This window comes from Typopeltis vanoorti, chromosome 9 (assembly GCF_054136105.1).
Source record: "Typopeltis vanoorti isolate ZY-2024b chromosome 9, IOZ_Tvanoo_1.0, whole genome shotgun sequence".
Classification (NCBI taxonomy): domain Eukaryota; kingdom Metazoa; phylum Arthropoda; class Arachnida; order Uropygi; family Thelyphonidae; genus Typopeltis; species Typopeltis vanoorti.
In genome coordinates this window covers 106785767-106807629 of record NC_143557.1, presented here as the reverse complement: position 1 = coordinate 106807629, position 21863 = coordinate 106785767, and the positions used below count along the sequence as shown (strand labels likewise).

Here is a 21863-nt window from a genome sequence, read left to right as displayed (position 1 = left end):
AAACTTCTACAGGGTTCTGTCTTTGGGTCATTGCTGTTTATTCTGTTTATGTTGATGATATTAAGGATTCCAGTGGCACACTCAGGATTTAATCTTTGGGTGGACCGAGTACTCAAGATTTAATCTTGGTGAGGGGCGGGGGAGTTAAGTATACGATTTGAGAATACACACTGCGCATTGCATACGACCTATGACTGAGCATCTGCAGTGATTGCCAGTACATGATACCCATGATCTCCTTTGGCCCAGCTCGGCAAACGAAGTAGCGCTCGATCCGACGGAGCACTACTTCGTTTGCCTCGCGTTCAACAGTGGCCGGGATTCCCGAGATCTATAGGGTATTCCCACATTATGTGACCGCTAATTCATAAGTAATATAGAAATAGAAGACACGACACGATATAAATAAAAAACATTAATTAAGAAAAGATTTTGGGAAAATTTTCTAGTGTTTTTTTTTTTTCTTTTTCTTGGGGGGGGGGGCAGAACCCCTTGGTCCCCTCCCTGGGTGCGCCACTGAAGGATTCCTTTATGTCTCTGTTCCTTTTATTCCTTTATCCTTCATGTCTCGGTTCCTTTTATTTCTTTATGCCTTTTTCCTTTATGGCTGCGCCAATGTGAAACCAAACTTTAGAGTTCCACAACATTTTGAACGGATTCAAAATATAATCATTAAAAAGTACTGCTTCTTTTAAAGCAACTATTTATTACAACGAATGAGTTTCTATAGTTGAGTGGTTTGTTGTTGTCACATGTTTATCACACAGACGCTTATTGAAAATTTTATGTGACGAGGGATTTTTTTATGGTCTATATTAGTATAAGTGATTGGTGTCCGGGTTATTTATAGTTCAAAATAGGACAGATAGTTAGCAAAAGTGACTATGAACATCCCCACACTATTAAATAAATAATGAATGAAAGCAAATAAATTTTATATTTACAAAATTTCTAGTCGACGAACTATCGTTTTCAGTGTTATTATAATAACATTTTCTTCATTAAAATGCATCATTTAATATACATACCATCTGTTGTATTATATATTTGACCAACGTCCTCACATCCTGGTTGGTAATTTCCTCCATTGGGATAAAAATCCACAGTACCAACTGCTTCTGAGGTTCCCAATCCTATCGTATAACGAAATATAGAACCAGTACATTAAATACAGTATATGTAAAAGTAGAGTGACTAGTTATTTATATTACACAAAACGATCTCACGAGGTGATTAAATTTGGTCACATGTTTTCTCTGACTAGTTCGCATGTCATACGAGAGTTAGAAAATCTTGTATGAGACTATCGGATCCAGCTTAATGCACAGTCAGTGATCTCTATAGAACATTGTGTAATAAGCAGTGATAGATCAATTAATATTGTATGTTATTTCTATCTCGTTATATAATATGTTGCATAATAATTAGTGATGTTATAAAGTAATAAAATGTAATAAAATAATAAAGATATAATCTAGTAGCATCTAAAGATAGAGCGAGTGAAAAAGAGAGAGAGAGAGAGAGAGAGAGAGAGAGAGAGAGAGAGAGAGAGAGAGAGAGAGAGAGAGAGAGAGAGAGAGAGAGAGAACATGTATTGTGTCAATAACTTCTGCAGACTTTCCCTTGTAACAAGGAAAAAATCTTTGAACTATATAGAAAACGTTGATAATGATTAGTGCATTAAGTGTGAAAATATCTCTGTGAATCCCGTTACAGTTTTATGAAACACTGAAAACAAAATCATTCCACAGAGATGGCTTCAAAAATGATAACTTACGGGAAAATAGTACTAAAATAGTTTCTATTACTCTGGCGAAAGGAAAAAAATGAGAACTTGAGGATCTCATTTGCATTTTCCCCTCTTTTCAACCTCATATACAGCGGCCAAACCACCAGATAGCTCCATGATGAATGATGTAGCACAAAATGAACGATATTTGTCATGCACCAGATATAAGTCCCAGTTTGAATGCAAATACTGTTTTACATACAGTATTTATTCATGAATACATGCATGTGTGTGTGTGTGTGTGTGTGTGTGTGTGTGTGTGTGTGTGTGTGTCGTGATCTGAGTGACTCCGAACTGACAGTAACAGTGACAGCTACATAGTAGGGGAAGGGGGATTATCCGGCATGGCAACAGCATCTCTGGTGTATTGTAGTGTAATGATGCGATAAATAGAAAACATCAAATCAACGTCAGACTTTTGGTTCGAAACAGATGTGAATGTGAAAAGCTGATAAAGCAGCATATACACGGTCGTCAAGTCCAATAGAAGTGTGATTTGGTTCGGATTAGTTTTGAATTACTACTGAACCGACTATGGCAATGTTTATTGATTTTAAACTGGCTAATCAACAGACATTGTGGTGAAATCAGAAATAATTCGGAAATTAAAATAAAAATAAATCACTAACATACGCTCTGATGTCATTTATTTTGGCGATAAAGGACATACACATGGTATATGTCCTTTATCGCCAAAAAGTTGAGTTCATAGATAAGGACGATTTTAAGAATGGGAAGACAATACGGCAGACAACTGTCGCCATCGAGTTCTCCTCATCCCGAATTAGTATGTTATTGTCTGAAAGAGTGCGGTTTAAAAGTCGATTATTTCTGAGTTGTGGAGGGAAAATGCCGAGTTTTAGGTAGGAAGAAACCTTATTTGCTTGGATCAAGAATCGACTAACAGGGAAAATGGCTCAAAAACAGCTTCTCTATCCAGTGACTAGAATCGAACTCATAAAACCTTTTTTATAAGTTTTCTTTTAAAACGTCTAACTTCAAGTAATATGTTTAAAATTAAAAATTATGATTAAATAATGATTTCGTACCTTCAAGTAACGTGCGTCCAGTGTTTGAGTGAATGACGTCTACAAACTGTGCATCGCTTGGATCAAGTCTAACTTCCTTCGGAACATTTTGGAAATACGGACCTGCTGGATCCAGAGCTGAAAATAGCATTCACCCATTCAATTTAATTTGATAAAATAATATCAAACATTTTAGCATAACATTAATTATATAACAAACTATTTTACCCATTTCAAAAAAGACTAGAAAGATGTAGGATTTTTGCAAGAAAATATATTCACCAAACAGAGTTGTGTTATTCGACGAAATTTCATATTTGCAAAGAAAAGATGTGTATCAGCTGAAACAAAAAAGGATCATCCTATCGATATTGATCCTTTTTATAGCGGATACCGTTTTGCACCAAAATCGGAGGTGTTACCAGAACTATACATAGACACAGGGCTGCCTCCATTCCTGAAGATCCCCTACTTCCTATGGAACTCAAAACATAAATTTTAGCAGGCTGTCTAGAAGAATATTCTGAGAGCGAGAGAGAGAGAGAGAGAGAGAGAGAGAGAGAGAGAGAGAGAGAGAGAGAGAGAGAGAGAAAGAGAGAGAGATCCTTAATGGTTTGGTTCGCAAAGCAAGAACTCTTTAAGCCATTTCTCCAGTCGATCCACTTCCGGTCCCTCCGAGATGGATTGAGTCCAGTAATTAGGGCGAATCTCTGTGCATCTATATGTGTGTCCATAGGCCGATTTGTCTATTTTGAGAGACGAAAAACCTGATTTTCTGGAAGAAAACAACATCACTAACATATGAGATCGGCTAACTAAATTATTTTAATCAGCCAGTGTGACACCACCTGCTTATTGCAGACCAGATGACTCTTGCATATGTATGTTTTCGTCTACACAGCATGGCACCCTGTGCTGTGTAGACGAATAATGCTATCTATTCTATAGTTGGATTATAAAAGCAATGATTTAACGAGTCTTTACCTTTGCATTCGAATATTCTTTGAATATCCTTAAATCAGTATTTGTTTTTAAGTCATAAATTCTTCTAATTTCAAATTTAAAAATTCTGAAAATAAAAATAAACAAAAGCAATAAAAATAAGCTTTTCTAAAGCCTATTTACTATCCCATTTACGGAGTGGAGAACATGATATAAAGGTAATTATTCAACTATTATGAAAAAAAAATGTATTGCACTTGTAATTAGATGACCATGACTGTTCAAACCAATTTGTTAAATAACTAATTAATAAATTTTCTGGTTAATATACGATACCATAACATAGAAATAATAAAGATATTGTAAATAATAAATTATTGATAAATAATAATAATAGTAAATAATAATAATAATAATAATAATAATAATAATAATAATAATAATAATAAGCTAATGCCTTTTATTCCCTAGGGAATAAAAGGCATTAGCTTATTCTTCTAGGGAGTAGGCAAGGCCTTTAAACCGTAACTAGCGTTTGGAGACTGAGTGGGTAGTTCAATCTCCACTGGTAGCCAATAAGAGATAGCTGGCCCATGACTATCCCTAATTATGGGCTGCCACTGATTATACAGAAAACCCGAGTTTCCAGGATCAAAAACCCACTTGCCCGTTTCAGAGATCGATTAACTCGGAAACCATTTTCAATAAAAGGCTTAGAAAAAGTTCCTGCAGTTGACGACTAGACTTGAACTGAAGTCTATCTTCGGGGAGCTTAGCGCAGAGGATGCAAGTGCCACTTCCACTGAGCTGCACAGGCGTTAGAAATAAACCATCTTTTAATTTCTTTGACTATATTTATAACAAGTTATAGCATGTTTATTCAAACGAATTTCATTTATGTCGAACAAACGTAAATTAATTACAAGTAATATACAGTAATATACATAAATGACTAAGCTTAAATAAATACCGAAAGATTTATAAAAACAGCCATAAAAGGATTCATAATTTAAATTTCTTTTTATGTAGTTTAGAAGTAAATCTACAGGATTTAATGACTCGCAATAAATCGAGATTTTAAAGTAATCTAATCTTTAGCCCACTCGTGATAGCAACAAATGTAACTCGCCTTAGTGAGTTAAATTAACAGACAAGAAAAAAGATGAATCTTGCGTATCCAAAGAATATTGAATTAAAATATTTTCTGGAAGCATATGTTATTATGTTAATATCTTTGGAAGCATAAGATATTATTACCAGAAATCCTTCCTAACCGTGGTGTCCTTTCTCCACCATATCCTGCTACTTGACCTCCTAAGCTGATACCAATTAAATGCATTTCTTCTGAAGTAATTCCCATTTTCTCCTATAATGCAAGAGATGATTTAAATAAATACAATACGGAATGGACAAAGGAATAAATATTCAGAAATTTAAAATATTTGATATTCTCATTTCATTAGTTACGGTTTGCAATTCCTTTTTATATATTCGTAATTCTTTAAAGAAAAATAAATAATTTTCGAGTATGACTCACTCAATAAATTGTACTTGCATTGAGAAACCGGATAAAAAGATTTATTTGAGCGCCAACAACTCTCGCATTTGCTACAGCTTGATCGTAAGGCCATCTTGCTCCTCGTTTCCAGTCTACCATTATAACGTTGTAGGCTTCGTATTTCAGTAATTCATTCTTAATATCCTAGGAAAGTGTTTGAAATATTATGTATTAATAACGCATGTTTGGGGAATTCGCTGAATATTCAGAATATTTATGACTGACTTAAAAGAACACTAATACAAATTTTGGATGTTATCTGCCAGAGAGTTGTATTTTTTAACAGAATATATGAAAAGTTAAGTATAGGATTTCGTATGCTTAAAGAGGGTTAAGAGGATTTCTCCAAATGGCGATTAGTTTGTTGAAATAACGACAGCGCCTCATCTATAGTCATTATTAAAAAAATCCATCGATAGTTTATTTTATTAAGCAAGTGTCGACATTCATCAGAATGCACTCTTCCAACAATGTCAGTCTAAAGGCAGACTATTGGTTGTTTTTTTTTGGATTTACGGTCGAAGCAGCTATTGGCTATGATATGTTTATTTACTGTCTGAAAATTGCTTGTTTTCTTTTAGACGGCTTGTCTTTTAAGATGAAAAAAAAAACCCAGTTTCCGGGGGGAATAACCCCGCTCCCACCATACGAGACTGATTAACTCATCTTTAGCTGTAGCAGACAGAATACTGGTTCATGTTCACTTACAAATATAAAAGACCAACTTAATCGACTGATCAAAAATAGAAAAAAATTCTTCACAGATTATGATTAGCAGTGCAGTCTACTGGTTAATGCTTTGTAAACTTCTTTTAAGGTATTGAATACTTAACGATTCTTACTAACTAAGAAATCGTCATTTTAGACTAGAATAGTAAGGGAACCACGTAACTCTAAGGATTTCAGATTATGCATTGCACGATAATATATAAAAGAAATATATCAATAAAATACAAAGAAATTACAACACAAAAACATACAAAGATGTAATTGCAAACCTTACTTTTATTTTTAAGTGTGTGTCATTTCAGAGAAAGCCAGGAAACCCTTTAGATGATAATTTGATACTACTTTCCAATAAATAATAATAATAATAATAATAATAATAATAATAATAATAATAATAATAATAATAATAATAATAATAATAATAATAATAATAATAATAATGAGATGAATAATAATAATAATAATAATAATAATAATAATAATAATAATAATAATAATAATAAGATGAAGATATGATGAAGAAGATGAAGATATGATGAAGAAGATGAAGACAAGAAGCTGAAGAAGATGAAGACAAGAAGCTGAAGAAGATGAAGATATGATGAAGAAGGTGATGAAGAAGAAGATGATGAATATGATTATGAAGAAGATGAAGAAGAAGATGATGAATATGATTATGAAGAAGATGAAGAAGAAGAAGAAGCTTAGCAACTTCTTCTTCTGGAATAAGTAATACTTACTGAGATTCAGTCCATTTGTAGTGTGGAGGATGTTTTGGAGAGGCGTTACCTAAGGATCGTCTGCTATAATACCGATGAAGAAGAAGATGAAGATGCTGATGATGAAGAAGAAGATGAAGATATGATGAAGAAGAAGATCAAGATGCTGATTCTATAATACCATCACTACAGGAAATAGTTTAATTTTTATAGGTCTGAATTGCCACCTGAACACGATACCAATATTCTATAGGTCTTCAACTTTCATTAGTTGATACCGGTACTTGCTAAGAGATCGCAGACCATCCAGTGAATTATCACCATCGCCGAAATGTTTGTCATACTTTTAACCGAACTGTTCCCATGCGACTTCTGTTATTTTCAAAACATTAAGATTGTTATCAAGAGATTTCTCTTTCGGAATCGGGAAAAAAAAATCAGTGCCACCGAAATCTATTTGAAGATAACATACTCCGTTCGTAATAATGCTATTACGAACGGAACCAAACTGAAGTGAAATAAAATAAATAAATAAAAAATGCCTGTAAACTTTTGGATAATAAATACATTTTCAAAATAAAAAATAAATCACTTAGAAGCGTTTCATCATATTTGTTATTCAGAACTTTAACTTACAATTAGCAATTTAGCTTCCCAAGTGTCTCTAAATCCATGAATAATAAATTTCACTGGCAAAGTACTGTCAAAATGGGACTCGTTAATCCGAATTAGTTCTTCCGTTTTCATAATATCATAAACTTCTAAATTATTTCTCGTGAACAGTAAAAAAGTAGTATTGATTTCGTTGATATCCTGTGGTAATCTACTAAGTGGTCGATAAACTGGATGGTAAAAAGGTGGACCAGAGTTAAAACATCCTAAATCTTTGAAGCATCTGTTTGTTTGAGTTATATCTGTAACGATAACAAACGAATCAGGTGTAAATATACTACAAATATTATATTACATAACATATGGAGTGCTTAATAAAAAAAATAAAATAAAATATATATATATATATAATTTTTTCCCGCAAATGGCGCGGATGTACATCTGCTAATGAAACAGGCTTGCGTATAATTAGTTCGAAAACTTAGTTGTCATTCATTCACTTAAAACCCACTTAAACAGTCAACCAATAATAAAAAGCGCAACAGTGTTTACTACTCAACACTTGAGAAATATTCAAAGTAACTAGATCCCAATACCTGCAAAGATAGTGCGTATTATAGAAATAATATCAACCTGTGTTCGATTTCAGATGAGCGGAGTAATACTGTACAGTTAGTTCATTATTAGGCTTTAACGACTGCAGCGCTACCTGACTACAAATATTGCAAGCTGGTGGTGTAGTTTTAGTTTTCAAGAATTGGACTGTGTATTCAAATTCTCGTTCTGTGTAGTTTAATATATATATAGGACACAAACAGGAATATTTTTCTGGGGGGGGGAGAAATCTAGTAAGTATAAGTGAAATATTTAATATGCATCAATATTACAAAATTTTATTAATATTAATAAACATATTATATTATATTTCAATGTTAATAAAAATCAATTTTCAACAGAATCACTTGTTCTTTTATTCCCCTTATTTAGCCCTGTGAATCAGAATACAATAAAAAAAGATACGATAATACCGTGGCTATCCGCTCGATGGAATCTATAACAAAGGAATGAGTCTGTCGTTGGTTGAACCGACATTCTGCAAACATACTGTCTCTGAAACTCGTAATTACATTGGCATTTTCTCTTAGATTGTTCGTAAGTTAATTCCTGATCATAATTATTCTTCAAATTATTGGCTTCCATCAATTGCAAATTGGTGCTATTTTGTTTCTTGATTTTTTAAAACTTTTTCTCAGGTAGATTTATGTAGGATTTTTCCAATGAAGGAGGATTCAGAAAAGAAAAGAAAAAAAAGAAGACTGCATTGTTGAATTCTTAAACAAACATAACTGGGAAATAATACATTCGCCAATCATGAGTGAAAGACATCTGGTGGAATACTTATGTGCCGGCCACGAAAAGTTGTAAATGTGTTGTACATCATTGCTTTGGGAGGGATAAGGAATTCTTTTATTATTATTTTTATTATTTCATTTATCATTTATTTTATTTATGTAATTTTTGTACACTTAAAAAGCCAGCTTATCAAATCAAATAAAAAATAAATAAAAATAAGAAAATTTTTTTTAATAAGAGATAAATTTCATGAAATATATATTATATCATTCTCACTTCAGTAAGTGTACCCCGTGTGGTTCACTTACTCAACTGAACAACTCAACGCCATGATAAGAATAGCGCCGCTGTAACCTATGCATGTCGTAAGAGGCGACCAAAATGGACACAGAGTTTCAAGAGTTTCGCTCTCTTAGATTTCTTCCGGAATTTTGATCCCGGTGCGGGGGGGGGGTTAGATTTCGAGGAGTTTTCCCTGAAAGAGCATTTTGGAGGGTGTTTTCCGGCGTGGCCCGTGTGGGGCATTGTCGGTGTATGCCTTTCCCTGGAATATGAGATGGTAGGATGAGCCTGTCACTCAGTGGGTCAACGCTGAGTTGGACGATCTTTCGGCCACTGTGGAGAGGTCTAGGAATCATTCTAATTTTTAAACAGGGCTTTACTTAAAAATCGCCACTGTAGCTCATTCATGTCGTACGAAGCGACTAAAATGGGTACCCAGGGAGGGTAATGGATGGCAATGCTGTATCCAATGAAGTTTTAACTGAGGCTCGGCTATTGCTGTTACTCTCCTGCTATGATCAGAGCTTATAGCCCTATATTACCCTACACATTTTCTTTACAAATAACGGGAAATATGAAAAGCATTTTTGCTTCACTCATCTAGCTAAAATTTTTTGGGGGGAGTAAGTGACTCTTCTAGATTCTGGTTCTTGATGGTATGTGACTCTAGAAAATTTTGCTATCTGTTACTAGTTAAGCACTTCATGGGAAACAGCAAACACTTTGCATGCTTCTAACCTAACACTTTTTTTTATTACCGTAATCGTTTACAACTAATACTGTATTATGCTTGAACATTAATTATGTACAGTTATACAATTTTAGTGGTTTTATGATTTAGTTAATTTTATTCAAAAAAAAAAAAAAATTGTAAAACCCAAGAAAATATGGGCTCCAGTTTATTTGTTTTGATTCGAATCGTTTGCATCACTTCTCTTTGAAAACTAGCCAGGAATTGTTGGTTGATCTTGTAGAAAACGAACAAAAATGCAAATTTGTTCGTTTTCTACATAATTTAGAGAATATTGTTACTTTTTTTTTCTTGCTAAAGTACTTTTCACGCCTATTTACTCTTCATTAGTGATGTAGCAACTGGGGTTGTGTATAGTTTATCCTTTTTTTTTTAATTTTAAATCTGTGTTCGTGATAAAAATTAACTATTATAAAGTATTTATTATTTTAACGTTTTCATTTCTCTATAACTTATTTGTTTGTTTATTTATTTCTTGTTATTATTATTATTAGTAGTAGTGAAATATCTCATCTTTTAAGTTTTAAATGTTTATGCCTTGGGTTGCAATCTCTTCCGGTATAAAATTCCAAATTAAATTCAATTTGCTAATTCCTTAAAGATTAATAGCAATAAAATATCAGAACAAACTACCTTAAATAGAAAGATATTTAAGAAAAGTCTTACTTTCCAATATTATATTGTCTAAATCGTCGTTTCCTGAGCCTCCACCTTTCCCATCTTTTGGAATTTCACTGATGCCAGTATAGAACAACGTAACACAAGCGAAACTAATAAAAATTATGTTGTGTTCCATAATGTCTGCTATGTTATGAACATTTCTATAATAAGCAACCTCCACATATTTATATATTTGCTGTCCGACACGTATATACATAAATAATTACGAATATTATTGTATATATATCGAGTAAAAAAAAAAAAATTAAAGTTATCCTTGGCTAGGAAGGTTAGTCCAGTTACATCCCCATTAAATCACACACGCACACATACACACACGTATAAAATATATGGTTATCGAACAATAAACAATGCAGAACACGTTGATAATTAGGACGGAGGTGGTTGTGCAAAAATATTTTCATTATGCAGAGCTTTGTCGTTATGAAGACATAACTAGTCGCGTGGATTTTGCTTTCTGGTAAAGAACCTTACACGCACAGACAGTGTGTAAGGTAATTTGCCAAGTTTTTTTTTTTAAGTCTTTCTACCAAAGAAATATTGAAAATCTGTAGTATTCCTGATGAGTCTTGCTTTCAAGAACCAAATACCAAATACGAAACTGTTATTCATTAGTATGTATGCCTACAACAAGGGTAGCAGTTTTAACTACATGAATGAAGACAACATAATTTGTTAATCTTAAGGAATTTTAATAATTTTTTTTGATCAGATTTCATGAATTTAGTCCAATAGTAAGAAATGTCCACTATTCCTAATGTATCCCTTTGGATCATATTAAAAATATACTATTTTAAAATCCATAACAAATTTTGAGAACGAGCTTGATGTGTCTGAGATACGTAGTCTCATACTTTTCCCAAAACTTATATATGTCATAAATTTCAGAAATAAGCATATGATTCAGTTTTCAGTTTATAGTTATAGATATAACTCTATATAATAAAATATTGGAAGTTTATTTCTAAATGAAAAATTATAAATATATTTACAAATAAAAAATCTTTTTCTTTATAATTTTAAATATACTACATACACCTTTAAGTTTTTTTATATCATATTTCATTATGATGAAGTTATAAGTAATACCGATGAAGTGAATTGATGGATCCATCGACCGTGAGATGCGGTGATTGATTCATTAATGCCCTTGGGGGTGATGGATAGCAACTCAAAGCTGTACCAATGAAGTTTAACTGAGGTTCGGCTGTTGCTGTTACCCCCTTGGGCGATGAGTTTTTGAGTTCGCTCTCTTAAGGTTTTTGCCTTAAGGGAGCAATTTGAGTCTCCGGGGAAGGTGTTCTCCGGCACGGCCCGCTGAGGGGCTTTGTCGGTGAATTATTTTCCTCGGAATTTGAGCGGTTCTGCTCAGTGGTCGGGGAGCCCGTCACTGAGTGGAACCAACGCTGAGATTAGGACGGTCTTTCGCCCACTATGGAGTGGCCTAGAGATCGTCCGTATTTTTCAGATTTCACCTTTACTTACATAGTCGGTGATTGATTCATTCAATCCAATACCCTTGGAGGGTAATGGATGGCAATGCTGTAGCCAGTGAAGTTCTAATTGAGGCTCGGCTAATGCTGTTACCCTCCTGCCATGATCAGAGCTTTAATAGCTCAATAACACCTTATCCCTACACTGTCCTCTGCAGATAACGGGGAAGATGAAAATCATTTTGCTTCACCCCTTTAAGCCAGTCCTTATAAGGCTGATGAAGTGAATTACATGCATATTGCATAGCAATATGTAATTCACTTCATCATATGCGATGAAGTGAATTATAGTGAATGATAATTCACTTCATTGCAATATTGATTTAAATATAAATCAATTACCTATTACCTGACAATATTGATTTAAATATAAATCAATTACCTATTACATATATAAATCAATTACCTATTACAAATTGCATAGCAATATGTAATAGGTAATTGATATAATAATATTGTAATAGGTAATTGATATTTTATTATATATATATATATATATAATATTGTAATTGGTATTGTATTAAATATATATATATATAATAGGTTATATATATATATACATATATATATATATATATATATATATATACATATATATATATATATATATATATCAGTAATGTAATAAATTGTAATTATGTTGGCAAATACTCCCAGGCTCTACAGAAAGTAATTTAAAGCTATTGAAGTATTTTCAAGATAACGCTATGCGTATATTGCCTGCTAGCAGTTAAAAAGCATGCCCTGACAAGCAAAACGAAATGAAAGTTTAAAGCTTCTGGTTCTTGATACTCTGATACTTTACTCTTTAATTTTAATTTTATCGATTTAATTTCCTCCGTAGCATGTTAACTACTTCTTGAAACGTAACCTGAAATCTAGGATTTATGAAATTTCTGTCTTACATTTAACTTTTTTGACAGATGAAGAGAAGCAGCATTTATATTTCTAAATCGTAAAGGAAATAAGAAAGATTTTGGTAGCTCGAAAACATCAGTATGTGGAACAAAAATACTTGTTCCTACTAAACAGTATGCCTTTATTTATTACTTTTAAATTAACGTTAGGTATGTATAATCAAAAATAATTTGTAATCCACCAGAACTTTACAATATATCCTATATTATCTCTTATTTACAACTTGATGACAGAGTTATCATTCAAAAGATAGTTATATTCGCACTTTTTTTTTCAAACCTTTTTCCTAGTTCTGTTTTCATATTCAAAATGAGATAATATCGACAAAAACGAAATATCGAAATAATATCCAAAATAAGACTTATTGACAGTTACAATCTCTCATCTTGTCATTCGCATGCACTGTTAGAGAATTTTTAAATGGTTTTCCGATAGATGGATCGGAAGACTTGGGTCAATGCCTTGGTTAGCTCTTTACCTAAACTTCTTGCCATTAGATTTTTTCTTTTCGAGAATGATATGTTAAAACGATTATGGCTATGTTTAAAGTTAACATTCTTACAACTAAATACGCTAAATTTTGAATAAATCCCTTCTCTTATACTTAACAAATTGGTTATATCTTCTCTAATAGGTTAAGGCAGCGATTCTCAATGTTTTAGGGCTCAGAACCCTTTACACTGTTAAAAGTTACTGAGGATTATACTATCAACTTTTACCACATTGCAAATTAAAATTGAGAATTTTTTAAAATAATTAGTTATTAATTCATTTAAAAATAGCAATAATAAACCCAATAGATGTTTTTTTAATGAAAAATAGCTATATTTTCAAATAACATCTTAGCATTATTACCAAAATAGTTTTGAGCTGCGGACTTCCTCCCCGAAAGGGATTTCGGTGAACTCCCAGAGGTTTGCAGACCAAGTTTGAGAAACACTGGGTTTATATCTACCTTAAGCTCTCTTTTATGCCACCTCCCATTATTAGTTTTATCTGAGGATATAATTCACAATTTCATACATATTCATACATTTTAATTATTGTGTTTGTTTTCCTGTTGTTTCAGATATGAGTGTTCTTTTGAGTCATTTTAAGTTTCTTTTAATTATTACTTCATCTCTTTTCTATATTTTAGTATGTCCGATCTACAAACAAATAAGCTTGAATCAGTTTTTGTATAAATCTTTAGATGGAAAAGGTATTTTCTTTGCATACATGATTGCACCGTCTTATTAGAGGTGAGAAGTAGCTTGGGGAAAAAAAATTCTCCATTCCGCGAATCCTGCGAAATCACATGATAAGTGTATTATTTCTCTAAACATAATATATTCTCAGGCTAATTTGTATGTTATATGGAATGAAAAAACGTTTTTAGAAGGAAACTCTACCATCCCTGTATAACTTTTAACATTTTGATAAATCTCCTATAGCCGTTTTTCTCCTAGAGTAATAAGACATTCTCCATTTGTGCAAAATGTTTTGTATTCTATCCAACTTAAATAAAAAAAAAGATACGAACAGAACTTTTCATGCAGTTTTTTAAAAGATAAAATTTAGCGATTTACACGCACTGAAACTCTAAAAATAACGGTATTATTTATTATTAATTTTTTTTGCCAGTTAAGTTATTGTTCTAGTGTAGCAGCTATTTGTCTTTCATGATGCTGAAATCGATAACTTTTTATTATTTTTATTTCCTTTTTTGTATTGAATGAATCCACATAAAAGATCCTGACAAAAATGTTCATATAGAAATGCTTATTACCATTTTCATTTCTTTCTTTCTTTTTTTTTTTTTTGGCTAGATGGGTGAAGCAAAAATGCTTTTTATATTCCCCGTTATCTGTAGAAGAAAATGTACGGATGGGGTAATATAGGGCTATAAGCTCTGATCATGGCAAGAGGGTAACAGCAATATCCGAGCCTCAGTTAAAACTTCATTGGCTACAGCATTGTCATCAATTACCCTCACTGAGTACCCATTTTATTGCCTCGTACGACATGCATGGGCTACAGTGGGATTAATTAGTAAAGCTACCTCTAAAAAATAAGACGATCCCCCGGACAACTCCCTACGAGTGGCTGAAAGACCGTCCAACTCAGCGTTGGTTCCACTCAGTGACGGGCTCGTCCACCACTGAAGAGAACCGCTCACATTCCAGGAAAAGCATCCACCGACAAGCTCCCTCACTGGTACGCCGGAAAACGCCCTCCCCAGAGACTCAAAATGCTCCCTTAGGCAAACCCCCCCGAAGCCTAATCCTCCCCTCTCACCTGGAGCAAAATTCTGGAAGAAACCTGAGAGAGCGAAACTCTCGAAACTCTGCGTCCATTTCAGTCACCTCTTACGACATGCAGCTACAGTGGAGCTATTCTTATCCTTGTCATCACAAGGGGGTTCCATTTCTGTCCTTATAAGGACTGGCTTAAAGGGGAGAAGCAAGAATGCTTTTCATATACCCCGTTGTCTGTAGAGGACAGAGTGTAGGGATAAGGTGTTATTGAGCTATTAAAGCTCTGATCATGGCAGGAGGGTAACAGCAATAGCCGAGTCTCAGTTAGAACTTCATTGGCTACAGCACTGCCATCCATTACCCTCCAAAGGTATTAATCACCGCATCTCACGGTCGATTAACTGAAATTATAATAATAAAACATTTACCATAATACAGGCATAAGTAGAACTTGCAACATTTTTTTTCTTTGTAAGAATAAACATACTTCTTGATGATGACTATAGCAAATATATAGTCATAGTTGATTATATATATAATTTTCTAATCCTGTCATTTATCTAAGATCCTTACATTTCCATGGTTCTCGATCACTATCGAAATAACGTTATTTGTTAACGTGTGACAAGTAATTCATATTTTGTTAAAAGCGTCCAAATAGGAAAAGAATAGGAAAAGAACCGAGCCTCAGTTAGAACTTCATTGGCTACAGCATTGCCATCCATTACCCTCCAAGGGTACTCATCTATCTCAATATTTCAATGTTAGATTCTTATTTATTTATTGTATTATTTAATTAGTTTTTGGTGTATACAAATCACAAGTAAATTTTCTAATCAAATTAAAATTCTTTTCCTGTTTGCGCGCTTTTAGTAAAATATTTATTACTTGTTACACGTTAACAAATAATATTATTTCGATAGTGATCGAGAACTATGATAATGTAAGGATCTTAGATAAATGACAGGATTAGAAAATTATATATATAATCAACTATGACTATATATTTGCTATAGTCATCATCAAGAAGTATGTTTATTCTTACAAAAAAAATAATGTTGAAGTTCTACTTATGCCTGCATTATGGCAAATGTTTTATTATTATTATTATTATTATTATTATTATTATTATTATTATTATTATTATTAATGCATCTCTCTTTTTTCTTCATTTAAAATGAAAAAAAATTAGAGAAGTATTTTATTTTCAAGCAGAAAAAAAAAAGAGCCATTGAATTAAAATAACACAAAGTTACGGCATAACATAATTTTTATTACTTGTTAATTATTGAATAATGGGTAATATAATAATTATACATTTGATGCTCTTCTTTTCTGTAGTTGTATGATTTCCTGTTGTGAAAATTGGAATAAAGAAAACAGTTGTCATTGACCTAAATCGAAAGTATCACACACCTGGAGTTTCCTCTGCATAGAGGGCAACTAATGTAATTCTCTTTTCCGAGTGTCCCACTTAACCTATTATATCAACTCAGTTAATCAAAGAAGATTTAATTCAGTTTTCTGGTTGTCCTATTTAACTCTTTATACCCATTGATACTCCTAACCTTGAACATTATACTACAGATGGCATTAAACACAATACCACTAGATTCAGTAAATTTAAGAATGAACATTAAAACATGAACTCATTAAATGATTTTATCCTTATAGTCCTTATAAGGACTGGCTTAAAGGGGCGAAGCAAGAATGCTTTTCATCTTCCCCGTTATCTGTAGCGGACAGTGTATGGATAAGATGTTATTGAGCTATTAAAGCTCTGATCATGGCAGGAGGGTAACAGCAATAGCCGAGCCTCAGTTAGAACTTCATTGGCTACAGCATTGCCATCCATTACCCTCCAAGGGTATTGGATTCCTTTCCCTACAACAGAAAATTGCATAATTAATTGAAGTATTATTTAAGCTAATTGGTGTATAAAAATGTAGTTGTCTTTAGTTCTTAATTACAAAATACTTCATCTACTGAAAAATGTAATTTAATTTATTCAATAAATTTTAGCCAAATTACTCAATAAAGCTTTATTAAATGGTACACATTCCTCGAAAGTAAACTAAACTGTGAACTCCACTGCCACATTCGAATTTACTCGATGAGTCTTACTGTGACACATCGCAACTGTAGCGTAGGCTTGACTATATAAAAACAAAAATAAAAAGAGTTATCTATAATTTATGAATTTATATTTATAATTACAAATTAATTTATAATTTATTTATAAAATATTACATAAATATTATTTCTGCATCACATATATAATAGAGAATAATAAGTTTTAACTTATTCAGAAAACGCATACATCAGTTACTAATAGAAAAAAATGGAAATTATCTGAGTCTTTTGTGAAAATTCTTTTCTGTTTAAGAGTTAAAGGTTCCGAACTGAAAATTTACCAAGAATTTCTCAGGTAAATAATAGAAATAATCTGAATTAAAAAAACGAAAAAAAAACATTCATTTTTTTTTTTTTTTTTTTTTTTCAGATACAACATGCAGTCGTGACATAGCACTACACTCATCCCGAAAATGTTCCGATGATGGTCACACGACCGAAACGGCTCGCACACCGTTAAAGCTCTACCCTTCCCCATTTTTCCAATAAAACCCCTTCCCCTTCCCCAAAAAAGCTACCAAAATTATTTTTCCTGCTTTGAGTCTATCACTCTCTCTCCACGTTTCTTCCTACCCCCTTTTAACAGTATAACAGCAGGAATATGGAGAATGAATTCATCCTTGTATCTAAACAAGGTTTTTATTAAAAATTTTCTTCCTCAATTATTCTGCTATAATTTCCTTTAAAATACACTTATAATTCCCTAAAAATTTAATCCTTTTTCCCAAGTAAGCAAACAGACAAGTAAGTCAAGTTTACCTAAGGTAAAATACTTTTCACATGTTTTTCTCAGCTGGAGATTCTTAATTAATAAGGTCAAAGCACCTTGTGGCAACTGGCATAGGTAAAATTGATAAGTTCTGTATTACTTGAACCTTGGCATTTCAGGGTCACTGATGAGACCTCAATAAAGGTTGAAACCGGTCTGGGTAGTGACCCTCACCCATAATGTATAACATTATACATCTCATAGGAGATGTGTTTTACATTTATGGGAAATACTAAGGAAAGTGATCAGAACTCAATCCATCTTTACCATGAGTTGCCTTGGTGTTGCACCATCAAAAGTTGCCTTGGTGTTGCACCACCACCACCATAAGTCTTGAACCACGTTCAAGCATCAAGCTTGACTTACTTACTTATATATATATATATATATATATATATCCCACTCAGCTCTAGCTAGCGGAATTTTGATAGAAGTATTTAACTTTTTGGAATCAAAAATAGTACGTACAATATGTAATTGTGTATTTTTAAAATTACGTCAATAACTGCGATCTCGAAGTATCATGTTGATCTATATATAAGCTGCATCATGTTCTATAATCGATTTGTTTTGTAGGAAAAAGTTTCAGTCACGAAATGTATACTATTTCCATACGATACACATTTAATTCAGAGGCTAACTTCAGCTAAACAGAGTTTAAAGGTCTTTATAAGTGCTCCTTGTACTTTAGAGTTTCATTCCAAAGTCTTTACGACCGACAGACGTGTTTGTTTTATTTTTAATTTAAGAAATCAATTTGCATAATATAAACATAATTAAGAATTATGTTTATATTATGCAAATTGATCAGACGTTTTATGTTATAATAACACACCGCATTTTTTAAAGTCTAGCGTACGGCTACTGTAGCAATGTAAGACATTGTTCTGAAAAAAAAAATATGCTGCGAATCTATCGAAATGCTAACTCAAGGTGCAATTAAAATTTACAGGAGGGTGCGGAGGATTATATTAAATGGATAAAATGTTGATGGGAAGAAAGAGAATCAGAATTAAGTAGAAACTCGTTTTTAATTATCTTTTTGGTAGTTTATGTATTTAATTACTTCATAAAACGTGTAAAATATAATTGGAGCACCAACATAAACTCATGAATAAAAGGAATATTGAACCTCAGTGAATTAAAGATTCTCATATTACTCTTCTATTAATTATTTATTTCTATATTCATGCATTTTTTTTACAAAATTCACAAATCTAAATATGGAAATATGTCTAAAATATTTTCGGTCTACTTACTTGTGATTAATAAAGTCCAATGGAGTGACATTTATGCAGTGGATATCAAGTACGACATTATCTGTAAATATATCAGACCTCTTGTTCCTCATCCATTCAAAAGTTACCCTTTCTGGTTTTCCAATATTATTATAAGTGGACACAATATGAGTAAATCTAACCTGCTGAAGAGGCCTAGAAGAAAATTAATTTGAACTGTAATTCTCATAATTTTGATGAAATCTTCGTCGTCTCAGTTGAAATAGGCTTCTACAGAAAATGAAATATATAGCTGTTTCATATTATTTATTTTTTTATTTTAATTCTTTATCTTTTAAACTGCAGTAAAGTAAAGATTATGTCCATTTTATTTTAGGTTTTTTAATTATCTGTGTTATTTTTATTTATTTTTTTATAATAATTATTTGCGTGTTCCTTTGTAGAATAATTATTCGGCAATTAATAAATGAACGAATTTGATTTTCTTTTTTTTTTTATTTTAATATTACATTTTTATTACGTGAAAGCTTGAAACTCACACGCACACAGACTCACACACATCGCTATCCACCTCCAGCCGTATTTTTATCTGTAGATTGTGTGCATTTGTGTCGTTTTGTTGTATGCGTTGAAATATTATTAATGGTGATTTTTAAAACTCCTGAAAAATATCAGTCTTCCAAACTCCTAAAAAATGAACTCCATAAATTGCAAAAATATGTATATATGTTGAAAGAGTAGAAAAAAATAATAGTAGCAAAGAAACAAATATACATCACCTAGAAAAATTTTCTAAACTATTTTTTCTCCCTCTCTATCACATTTCTTCATAATACTGGGAAAAATTTATAAACTCTTTCCCTGTGTAACATATCCTCGTAAAAGCAATTCCAGTTTATATCCAACTCTGGATTTGGTTTTTGTTTCTTATTCATCACAGCCTATTCTGAATAAAATGATACTGCTAACACTAACGAGATATTTCTAGGACATTCGTAGAAGGAATCCGTGTCCATCAGACAAAACAGTTTCAATTGTGTATGGTAACACTCAAATACCTCGAGTAACCTGTACGCAGATGCACTACATTGTATAATATGATGAATTTTGATGACACCTCATATGGATGATGATGTTTATTACAACAGTTCTTTGCATATAACAGTGATTATTTACATTTGACATTTTTCTTGGATAATTGTTTCTTTTATTAAGGAACTTTTTATCTTAAAGGTAAATGAAGGTGTAATGTGAAATTGTCGCCACTCCAGTGTAGTAAGTGTTGAAAAAGAAAAGTTGTCTTAGTTCTGTTTGAAATTCTAATAGTTAATTATTGATTTTGAATTAAAATTTTTCTTTTTTAAAAAAAAACTTAAACACTCATATTGCCGATTATTAAGGTATCTAGTTCTAGATGAAATGAATATATATATATATATATACAACACACCCACCCACCCACCCACCCATACACACTTACTTCCTCTTCAACGTGAAAGTTGCCGAACTTTGATTTCCATGGATAGTTATTTCCATCGTGGATATTATTTCCGAACTTCTTTGTGGCTCTTGGACGTTTATTGAGATATAAAATTCATGAACTGAAAACAGAAATGACATATTTTACTATATTATGCAACAGATTTAAGTGATCTTCTATAAATGATCCGTTTTAAACATGAAGTAGTTATTATAGTGATTACTGTCGTCCGTTGATTCTATTGTTTTATTAATAACCGAGTTAGTTATTTTAAACTACGTTGTATTAAATGAAGGATGTCATCTTCTTCTAGTGATATGATAGTTAACTTACCACAATATGGTTCGTATTTCCCAGTTTGCAGAAAGAACTTCCTAGGATCCTTCAGCTGAGTTTCTACATTAAATTGGTTGGCTGCATACCCCATGACTCCACACTCTTTGCCACCATCACAATCGCCACAGAATCCAGCTTTAAACTTTTCTATTGAATCGCAATGAACGCCAACAAATCGACATCCTTTGATATTGATAGAAATATTGAAAACAGCAATCGATCTCATGTGAGAACAAAGTACCAGTTCACTTAAACCTGAAATTAAAGAAAATTTAAATTATTTAGAAAAAGGTAGAAATCAAAATACCCAGTACAAATAATGAAACTGCTAAAGGAAACTTAATGGATAAATTATATAGGGAAAAATCCTAGATTCCTCTTCCATTTAACACCCCTTTTCATTCCCGATAAGAATAGAAATCTTTATATATCAGAACTGCGGGAAACATCGCAATAATAATAATAATAATAATAATAATAATAAAACCACATTAAAATGCCATGATTAATGGAAAAAATTCTTGAAATTATTTTCGTTTGTAAATGCATTTAAACTATCATTAATCTATATAAATAGATAGATAGTATAGAATGTCAGCATTCTTCACTCATCCGCTATCATACATAAATCCTTTAAAAGTGACGTAAAAAACCTAATGCTTTCCCTAAGGAGTTAAAAGTTACACAAAATAATAATAACATCCCTAAAAATGCTATTATAATATCTTATTTTTATATAACATAAAACTAAATATAATAATTTATTTGATAATTTCTTAATTTTAATAATTTTTCTTAAAAATTACAAATATTTG

The 21863-nt window shown here is 32.1% G+C and overlaps 1 protein-coding gene across 1 annotated transcript in view; it reads right to left on the bottom strand.

Moving 5' to 3' along the window:
- Window positions 1-882: 882 nt before the first annotated feature.
- Window positions 883-21863, bottom strand: part of LOC150103389 (uncharacterized) — a 35209-nt gene continuing 14228 nt past the window's right edge. The window contains exons 10-12 of the mRNA XM_090398463.1: window positions 2839-2955; window positions 1029-1133; window positions 883-899 (exon numbers count right to left, since the gene is read on the bottom strand). Of these exons, the coding sequence (XP_090254589.1) occupies window positions 883-899; window positions 1029-1133; window positions 2839-2955 (239 nt within the window). The remainder of the gene's footprint in view (window positions 900-1028; window positions 1134-2838; window positions 2956-21863) is intronic.